Source organism: Kryptolebias marmoratus, linkage group LG5 (genome assembly GCF_001649575.2).
Source record: "Kryptolebias marmoratus isolate JLee-2015 linkage group LG5, ASM164957v2, whole genome shotgun sequence".
NCBI lineage: Eukaryota > Metazoa > Chordata > Actinopteri > Cyprinodontiformes > Rivulidae > Kryptolebias > Kryptolebias marmoratus.
The window spans coordinates 19,938,703-19,948,942 of record NC_051434.1 but is presented as its reverse complement, the minus strand read 5'-3'; the positions used below and the strand labels follow the sequence as shown (position 1 = coordinate 19,948,942).

The 10,240-nt window shown below is 38.6% G+C and overlaps 1 protein-coding gene across 2 annotated transcripts in view; it reads right to left on the bottom strand.

Moving 5' to 3' along the window:
• Positions 1 to 10,240, bottom strand: part of epb41a (erythrocyte membrane protein band 4.1a) — a 96,868-nt gene that overhangs the window by 17,461 nt on the left and 69,167 nt on the right. For both annotated transcript variants that reach the window (XM_017430681.3, XM_017430683.3), the window contains 2 exons: positions 3,589 to 3,669; positions 2,452 to 2,554 (listed from right to left, as the gene is read on the bottom strand). In XM_017430681.3, the coding sequence (XP_017286170.1) occupies positions 2,456 to 2,554; positions 3,589 to 3,669 (180 nt within the window). In that variant the 3' untranslated portion in view covers positions 2,452 to 2,455. The remainder of the gene's footprint in view (positions 1 to 2,451; positions 2,555 to 3,588; positions 3,670 to 10,240) is intronic.

Sequence of the window (10,240 nt, the reverse complement as noted above, 5' to 3'; positions counted from 1 at the left end):
TTTTATTACACTATTCTATTCTCCTTCCTATGAATATTTTGTTTTGTTTAGTTACTAAAAGCACTGTTTCATTGTCGATGGTTAGCTGAATATTGATGATAACGGTTCTAGCTGAGAGAGAGGCGAGGGTTGAAAAAGATTAGTTTTCAACAGGCGCTTGGGGCAGCCTCGGGTCCTAAGTTTCAGTTAGTGACTTAGAAGACGTAGAAGAAGACGCCAGATATATGTGTAACGCACGTCGAACTGACACATGTGTTTGTATGTTCAGAAGAAAAGAAGAAAGTAAAGAAAATTTACAACCACCGCATGTCTCGACATCAATTTTGTTCGAGTGTGCAACACATAACGTGCGGCTTGATCGAGAATAGTGTACATCGTCAAACCTGTTCACACCCAGCCCTCTGAAGCTCCATAACTCAGACTTCACAATAAAAACATAATTCAAAGTTTAACTGGGTCACAGAAAGTTGTATGTTACATTTTTAAACTAGCACTAAGATATTTTGCATTTTTTTACACAATTGCAATTTAATTTTTATGATTTTCACATTTTTTTCTGAAATGTTGAACTGGCAGTTGATGACACACTGTAACTGTTGAATTGTCTAAACTTTTCAAATCTTTTGCAAACAAACTTTTCTTACTCCGACGTGCAGGCATTTTTGTCTTCACTCAACCAGTGTGTCTCTCACTGCTATAGAATTAACGGTTTTCTAGCAAATCCCTTCAGAATGCAGAGAGTGTATTGAGTTAAGTTATAGTTTAGCTCAAAATATTCTCTTCAAAACTGTAAGTGAAGGGACGTTTGTAACTTGTCTACACACAGTAAAACATAAAAAAAAACAACACATGTGAACAGTCTTCTGCCACTCATGGTTCAATACCTTTTAAGATCTGACTCATAGTTTTAGCACAGCGACTATTTGTTTGAGGCTTACTTTTTAGTTTGCCTCTTTTAAAAGTGCTATAATCAAAATGCTGAAGGCTGTCATGGACAGGTCTGACGTGTTAAATGGGACACTGACCAAAAATGGCTTTTTTAGCAAGTCTCAGGATGTGTTTTGACAATCCAGAACTTTGTTGTTTTCTTTTAGTACTATTTTTTAATACTATAAATTAACTTAAAGGCAGTAACACAATTATTGTGTCTCTTGAAATTAAAGCCATGATTTTGATTCACGTTTCAAGTTTAGCCTTTTGGTTACTCTCCTCTTTCTTACGGGCTACACATTTGTAAACCATTATGTTTGTGTGTCTCACAACTGAGGCATTTTCCTCATCTAGTTTACTAGCTACACCATTTTTCCTAATGTCCCATTTTTACCTCTTTCTTATGCTGTTCTTTTCTCCTTATTGTTGCATATATCTGCACTCACAGAATCTTGTTGTCTGAGCTGACTTTAAGTACCCCAGTTCAAAAAAAAGGTTGGGATGGTGTGCAAAATGTAAATCAAAACAGATTCCAATTATTTGCAAATCTCACAAATCCATATTCATTCTCAAACAAACACATTAAACATATCAAATGTTAAGACTAAGAAGTTGTACCATTTTCAGGAAAAAAATAAAGTAACTTTAAATTTAACAGTGGCAACACATCTCAAAAAAGTTGGGACAGGAGCAAAAAAAGGCTATATAAGTAAGTCGTACGAATCAGAAACAGCTGGAGGAGCTTTTTGCAAGTAATTAGGTTAATTGGCAACAGATCACTAAGAGGACTGGGTATAAAGAGAGCATTTTAGAGGTTGAACCTCTCAGAAGTAAAGATGGGCAGAGGTTCACCGGTCTGCAAAAATCTGCATCTAAAAATAATGTAAGAATTTTACAATCATGTCCTTCAATGAAAAGTTGGGAAGATTTTGAATATCCCATCATCTGCAGTTCATAATATCATCAAAAGATTTCAAGAGTCTGGAGAAATCTCTGAGCTCAAAGGACAAGGCTGAAAGTCAATATTGGATGCCTTCGATCTTTGGGCCCTCAGGGGCCACTGCATTAAAACCAGGTCTGATTCTGTTCTGGACATCACTGTTTGTGGTCCATAACTGCTGCAGTGCAACATAAGGTTGACAGAAAAGTGAGTAAAAAAAAGGACAACTAAATCGATTTATGTGATTTGCAAATCATTGCATTCTGTTTTTATTTACATTTTGCACAACATCCCAACTTTCTCATAATTGAGGTTGTATATTTAAATGAATGAAATCAATTTTTATTACAACAGCATTTAATTTTGACATTGTGGGTTATGATACTGGCTTTGGTAGAAGATAACACTCCTTGAGCATCCTCCTACTTTTTATATCAAACTACTTCCTGTACCAGGTCTTGTAATATTTTAGGATAAACAAGTATTGTTATATCATTGGAATAGAAAGTGATCATTGTCCTAGAGGGAGAATTTAGGAATTAACAAATGAATAATAAACAGTGGGTGAAGAGGGCACTTACCTTCTTACTCAGGGGTGATTTCTGTTTCCTGGTGCACAACCACTTTAGTAACAGACATATCTGGGTGCTGCTCTTTTGCTTCTTTAATGGCCTGAGCCAAAGCCTGAAGAGTGAACAAAAAAAAGGGATACATAAGATCCAGAGAGGATACATAATCCCTCCAGCGAGTTCTGGGTCTGTCCCTGGGTCTTCTCCCAGTGGAACATGCCCGAAAAACCTCCAAAGGGAGGTGTTCAGGAGGCGTCCTAATCAGATGCCTGAACAACCTCAACTGACTCCTTTCGATATGAAGGAGCAGCAGCTCTGCTCCGACCTTTCCCTGGATGACGGAGCTCCTCACCTTATTTCTAAGGCTGAGCCTGACCACCATACAACGGAAGCTCATGTCAGCCACTTGTGTCCGGGACCTTGTTCTTTCGGTCAAGATCCAAACCTCAGGACCATAGGTGAGGGTTGGAACGTAGATGGACCAGTAAACTGAGAATTTTGCCTTTCAATTCAACTCTTTCTTCAACACAACTGATTGAAGCAATGACCTCATTACTGAGGACAAGGCCCCTATCTGTTGATCCATCCTCCGTTTCATCCTATCATCACTCGTGAACAAAACTCCCAGATTCTTGAACTCCTCCACGTGAGGCAAACACACATTCCCAAACCGGTGGTAACATTCCACCAATTTCCGGTTGAGAACAATGGCCTCGGACTTAGAGGAGCTGACTCATCCCAACTGCTTCACACTCAGCTGTGAACTGTCCCAGTGCACACTGGAGGTCATGGCCTGAGGACACTAACAGAACCACATCATCTGCAAATTTTTCACTGATAAACTATGAGCATGTGAGGGGTGAACCTGCACCACCCTGCCTGGCACCCTACACCCAGGGACACACCCAGATGGTATTCTCCATGACTCATCACAGGTGTGTAGGTTTGGACAGGTGGTCATAATGCTATGGCTGATCCATGTAACTTTAATAAACCTTTGAGACTTTATAGTACAGTGTATATTAACACAAGCAAACAACAACAAAAACATTTCAATACTTTTGAATCTAAAAATAAAGTTTTCATTTGCTTTTTACTTTCATTTTTGACATCCTAAGTTTCAGTTCGTTCTCGGAGTATATTCCTTACCTTGTCATGATCAATGGCAGTGTCTCCAGTGATAACAATTCGCTTTTCAATTCTAGTCTCAGAGATCCCTCCTTTCACCGTCTAAAGCAACACAAAAAGAAGAGAAAAATGCATGTTTGAAAAAATAAACATTGATGAAAAAACACATTATTCTCATTAGTCTGACAAACCTCTGACCACAGAATATACCTTTTCCAAAAAACCCAAAGAGAAATGACATCAACTTAAATTTACTGCAGGATTAAAGTAACATAGACCAGCGTCTAGTCAAACATCAATGTATGCAAAGTTCTGTTTTGATAAAGTGGTGCCTTTAAAAGACTTTAGACATTATATAGAAAACAAAAGAACCAGCTGCAGGTTGTGCTGAAACATACTTTTTGTATGTTGTATTAGTCCTAAAAATGGTAGTGGCAACATTAGGAACATTTATATACAATATGTACGACAATGGTCTCAGCTTAGAATGCACAAAAATGGCAATAAGTCAGTCAACTTGACAGATACTGAGCTACGATTTGGTGTCATTCCCAACACAAACTCTGTGCTAACTGATTGTGCAAGACTTGTTTCTGAAATTTTGCCTCTAACTATTATAATCAACTGTGTCCATTTGTTGCCAGAATATCTCATGAACCACTGAGCAGATTTTAATGAAGCTTACAGAGAGTAATTATTGGGCTGACGTCTAGAGCTGATTAACTTATGGAGTTGATCCATTTCAAGATGGCAACAAAGCAACCCAAGCAAACACAAAAATACTTATAATTTAGTCAACTTTACAAAAATTTAGCTAAAATTTGAGGCCGAGAGACATTTTACCAGATATCACAAGATCACGTGCAACGTCATTTACAGGGTTTGATCAAATTGCCTACAATTCTTGTTATTTCTCATCATAAGATGATCTTAGTCTAAAGATAAAAGGCGGTGGGTGATATGCATTCCTTCAATGATTGCAATGATTCCTTAATATTGGCTGCTCAAGAGGTGGACGCCAAAGAGGAAACTATGAGGAAAAACAGCAGAGAGTGACATACTGAACACTGACTGTCAACCCTTTTGACGACTGTTAATTTACAGATCTTTCACCCATCTGTACCTGACTAATGTCGTTCAGTGTTGCGGTTAGCCCCGGCATCTATTCCACCAGTGCTCCATTCTGGACATGTCAGTCAGAAACACACAAAACAGCTAACATTTACATCTACTGTCAATTTAAAATCACCAGTAAATCTAACGTGTGTTTTTAAAGGATGTTGGTCAATTTCTATTCCGGTAAGCTGTGCCCCCCTACTCATAGTGGCTGCCATTTAGTACCAATCCTTGAACTTATAATTTGCATGCATCCCTGCAAATGATCAACTGTGCTTTATTTTATAGTCAACAATATTGCATTTGCGCTTCATTTCAACTACATTGGGACACAATTTATTGCTCAGTTGCGGTGTGAAAAAATACTCATGCCAGGTAGAGACTGTCAACAGTGCAGTTATATTGATGTGCTGCTTGTATGAAATGCAAAGAAAGCACGACCTAACCTGCTTGTGTTTTTATGGCAAACATATTAAAAATCATCTAAATGTAAGGGTATGTGGTAACCAAAGCTGCAAAACCTCCTCTTGGAGGAAGTACAAACTAAACCGGAGCGGTTTATGAACAATAGGATGAAGCTGGTATACCCGGAGAAACCCCGTACATGCTTTGGGAAGAACATGCAGACTCCACACTTAAAGGCCACTGCTGAAAGTTTTTGATAATTTCATAGAGATAACTAATTTCGAATAAAAAGATGTGAAAGATGATTAAAAAAAAAAATCGTTTTTCCTTGCCGTCACAAAGAAATAAAAAAAGTTTGTGACATCTTGACACTGCTCATCATTGACCCCTTCCAGGTCAGGAAGTATGCAAACACTCATGTGTGTGATGATTTTTTATTTTATCTATATTTATAACGCCACCCCAGTCTTAGAAACATTTTCTTCCATGCACCAAAACTTGTTCTGTGATTCTTTGATGCTGTAACTTGTGCTGAAGTCAGCTTTATAGTGTAAGGAGCCAAGGTGGTGCTGGATATGCAGTGCTCCTTAAGATGTAAAATTAAATATATCCTGAAAATGCAAAGCCTCTGCTTTGCAGACCGACTTCTGGAATATGCATGCTTGTGTCTGGGATAATCCACACTGACAGTAATGACTGGCAGGTGTTCAATCCTGTACATGCTCTTTAAATTATGATGTTATGCAACAGTTTCCTGTTGAAATATTTCCTTTCATCAACTAGGGGCTTGCTGGAGTGACTTCCACTAATCACTCTACAACTCCTGCAAAAATTCTCTCAGCGTATTAAATGCCTCTGTTATACAGTAACGAGAAAAAGGAAGTTCACTGTCTTTCAGGTGGGTGCTGCTGATCGAAAGTATTGATGAACTGGCAGGTTTTTTCTAAACTCAAGACTACAGGATGTGATATTTTGGTTGTGAAGAAAGCAGAATCACTCCCCTCTAATGTAGATCAGACATGGATTCAGTCCAAGTCAGTCTGTCACCATCTTTGCTGCTTTAATCAATGTGGAAAAGTTAGAGAAACCACAAAATCACAACTTAATCATCAACAATAACAGCTCTGTCCAAACTTCTCTCCTCGTCTGTTTTATCTATGATTGCAAAAACCAAGTCATTTGTAATGCCCGCTACCAAAAGGCAGGTGATAATGTCTGTGTGTGTTCGTTTGTTAGGAAAATTTCTGATGAACCAGTGTACAGATTTCAGTGAAACTCAGAAAGCAATGATTGGGTGAAAATCTACAACTGACTGACTTTTAGAGTCAATCCAATTCAAGATGGTCGCTATGGCTAATCAACCTTCGTATAGACCAAACACAGCTTCAAGATTTAAACAAAACTAATATAAACTGTCATTTCTCACCATAAGATGATCTTGACCTAAAACTCTGGCATGAAAGGTGGCGGGTGATATGCATTCTTTAAGGGAATGCTGGGCTTTTAATTTTTCCTCAGCATTTTAACCAAATGAAGGACAGAAAACAGTCTGTTTGAGCTCCAGCTTGTTTGGTTGTTTATATTGATATCTTAAGCTCTTCCCTTTCACACAAGCATTTAGTTTAACACAGTGCAGAGTTTAATAGCTTGAAATGAAATGTTAAAGTAAAATGGTATGTTGTTGTGGGAAAACTAACTGTAGTAGGGCTGCATGATATTAGAAAAACCTGCAATGTGTGATAAAATTCTTTAATATTGTGACGACAATATTAATTGCGATAAACCCACATTTTCTTCATTCCCCAGTTTCTCTTCTGTCATCATGAGCCCGTTGGATTGACCAAATATATATTACTAGAAAGCAGAAAATGAATACATGTTACTTGAAATTATTTAAAGTACTACGCACTATGTACACTGGCCTATGATTTATTGCAGCCCAAGCAGTCCTTTGTGATATTTCTACTGCACTCTTTGATACTGCAATGATCATTATTTTGTGATAAATTGTGCAGCCCTAAACTGCAGGCACTTTAACAAAACACTTCAAGCTGGGACTGAGATGCCTTCTGGCCGCCTCGGTGTGATTTCTAAATGGCCCGCAGCTAATGCTCCTTAACGTCACCATCAAGGTAGTAACAGAGCCATAACAGTCGACAAGTAAAGAGGTAAGCAGGGTTTGCTGCTCAATTATTTGATGTACTGATGACCCACAGTCTGTGAAACCACCTGGATAAGGGATTTAACAGCCTAAAACAAGAAGAACAGATTTATTACTGAGGGGAGGATCACTGATGACGAACAGCTACTTTGCATTTAGCTTTAAAAAAATGGCTAACTACGAAGAGAACTGCTAAACTGAGTAAATTGGTCATGTTTTGAAACTAACACAAAGGAGGCATCTGTTCACTGTTAATGAGTTCTACTCCAAACCTCTTTTGGTTACCAGTTAATTTCTGAAAGCTCATTTCCGTGGTCGGCTCAATTAGTGATTTGTGATCTGTCAGCTTAAAGACGGAATGGTCTTTGTGGCCACTTCTCAGATATGTTTTGTCACAACCACTTAGCACTTACTTTAGCCCAGCCCTGCACTTTCAAACCCATTAGTGGGTTTCTGTGCTGCGCTGAGCCCATGTTAAAACAACTTTAACTCAGTCTGAGGTAAACCTGGAAGCAGTCATTGTACACATGTCACACAGCTTAAAGAGCTTTTTCTAAACTCTGAGGATATTATATTGCATATTGCTACTCTGTTTTCCTTCGTTCTCCTTGGTAAATCTAGAACCATGGCTTATTTTTTGACAGCCTGACAGATACATGCTGTATTCAAGCTGCAGCTGAAAATCAAGCTACCTTCTAGATACTCTATATTTTCAGTTGCCCACAATTGGTGCTGAATTTAAGCACAATTTGCACAAATGTGCTTCTCCCTCCTGCTCCAAGCTTCACTTCTGCTGCAAACTACAACACACAAACTGCTTCCAATCTGACAGACTCACCAAGTGTAACAACAAAACGGATCAGAACAGGAGCAGAAATTACACTTTTTACCTAAATGTTACCAGAAATTCAAGTTTTTAAAAATTGAATTAACACAAGTAGACATTTGCAAGGCACTTTTTAATCACAGTGTGTGACGTGGTGAGTACTAGCAGAATATCTGAAGAGGAAAAGAATAGGATCCGCTAACTTGAACTATCTACCTATGATGACCTTTGCTTTGTTAGACATTAGTTTTGTTTGGAACCAGCTTTTTTATCCATAAATGTATTTGTTCAGTAGAGGTCTGCTTTTTTAACCATATGAATCCAGTCTCCTGATCTCCACCAGGGGTATTTACTCAGTTTTCAGTTTGTACTTGCCACTGCAAATGCTCCTCTTCAGCTGTAGAGTCCCTGTTCCAGTCCTGCAAATATAGTCTTCTTTTTGCCTCAACAGCCTGCTTCATCCGCCCCCTAGTTTTTGAAGTATTTAGAAGTTTCTTGCCTGGCTGCTTAATCAGATGTAACACTGTATTTCAGTCCTGTTCTGAACAAAAACCTCAACAATAAAATATAACCAGATACACATTCAGCAGGTACTGATCCTTGACAGCAAAGACATGCTGAGTATGAACTCATAAGATTTTAGATCTGAAATCTTAGCTTGTGCTTGATGCGAACATGAGAATGTGCTACCTCTTTGAAGGAACCATCTTGCTAAAAGGCCTCCTTCAACAACAACAAAAAAAAAGCATTGCTCGCATGTTTTTTTCACTTCACAGGCCAGAGTCATGGAACCAATACTGCCCAGCAGCCTGCTTGTCACCCTTCTTGTTCCTGTTCCTGATTCGTCCGACGTGATTCAATTCGCTTCCGGATCACCTTTTCTGAACTTGCACATGCACAGTTCCTCACATTAAGTGTGATTCCTCCCACTGGAGATATAAGCAGAAGAGCGGAGGAGGCACTCCAGGTAATAAGAGTTTCTCAGGAGTCATCCTTGCTCTGAAGCAGTTATTTCAACTGATGTCAATTAAATCTGACATGTGACAGAGCTGCAGTGCAACGTAAGGTTGACAGTTCTTCAGACCTAATAGCAGTATCAGAAAGGGGTTGATGTCAATGATACACTAAACTCATGCCAGGCTAAGGTCCTTTCTATGCTTGATCTATTGTACTTTATGATTGTTTCAGAGATGTTTTTGAGTCTATGTCAGCTAGAATCTTATCAGAGCCTATAGAGGCAGTGCAGTGATGTCATCTAGACTGTTTATTCCACCATGATGGACAGAAAGGCTACAAGCATTTAGCTTGGGGTAATGCATATAGTTACACCATTACATACAGTAGATGTAGTTACACCCAGGGGTGGAAATTAAAAATTTTGTCCACCAGCCATAGTGGCTGGTAGACAAATTTTTTTTACCAGCCACTCAAATATTTTACCAGCCACTATTTTTAGTTGTAGCATAAAGTTATTTCATATGATGATGATGATGATGGAGGTGGGTGGAAGCAGTTGTGGTGCCCTACAAGCTGAACAACACCTCTTTCTGGACACTGAATGAAAATAACTGGATTTTTTTTTATTTTAAACCATTAAAAGATGCATATCTGTACATTAAAAATTCAGACAAGTGAAATTTATTTCTGTGGAGTGTTTTTAAAGTATTTGTTTTGTGCTTTTGTAAGTTTTTGTATGTCAGTTGTAATGTTTTTTTTAGACACTTGCTGCTTTTAATGCATAGATCTATTTGTGCTACCCGCTTATATTTAACAGGTAGGATATTCTGATGAAGGAAGGGATTTTTGTGGTTTTAGAAAGGTTTTCGTCGTGGATATAAATTGTTCCAATGCTATGCTAAGCATAACTCCTGAGCTTCCACTTCAGTATCCGATGATATTTTAACATTAACACGAACCGCTATAGTTTTCGGTTTGTAAACATGACGGTAGCAGTTTTTGACGGGTAGCACCGACCGTTAGACATCGCTGTTTAGCCGAGCTACGGTAGTAAATCTGACGAGGAAGCACAGATCGTCAGAACACCGGCCGTAGCCGCGAACGCACACTGACCGACGTCATGACGTCATTGATTTAGTTAAAAAAAACGTTGTTTAACTTTCGGTTCTTCCCTCGACTACTCTTGAAAAATATTTTTGTTGTCTGCC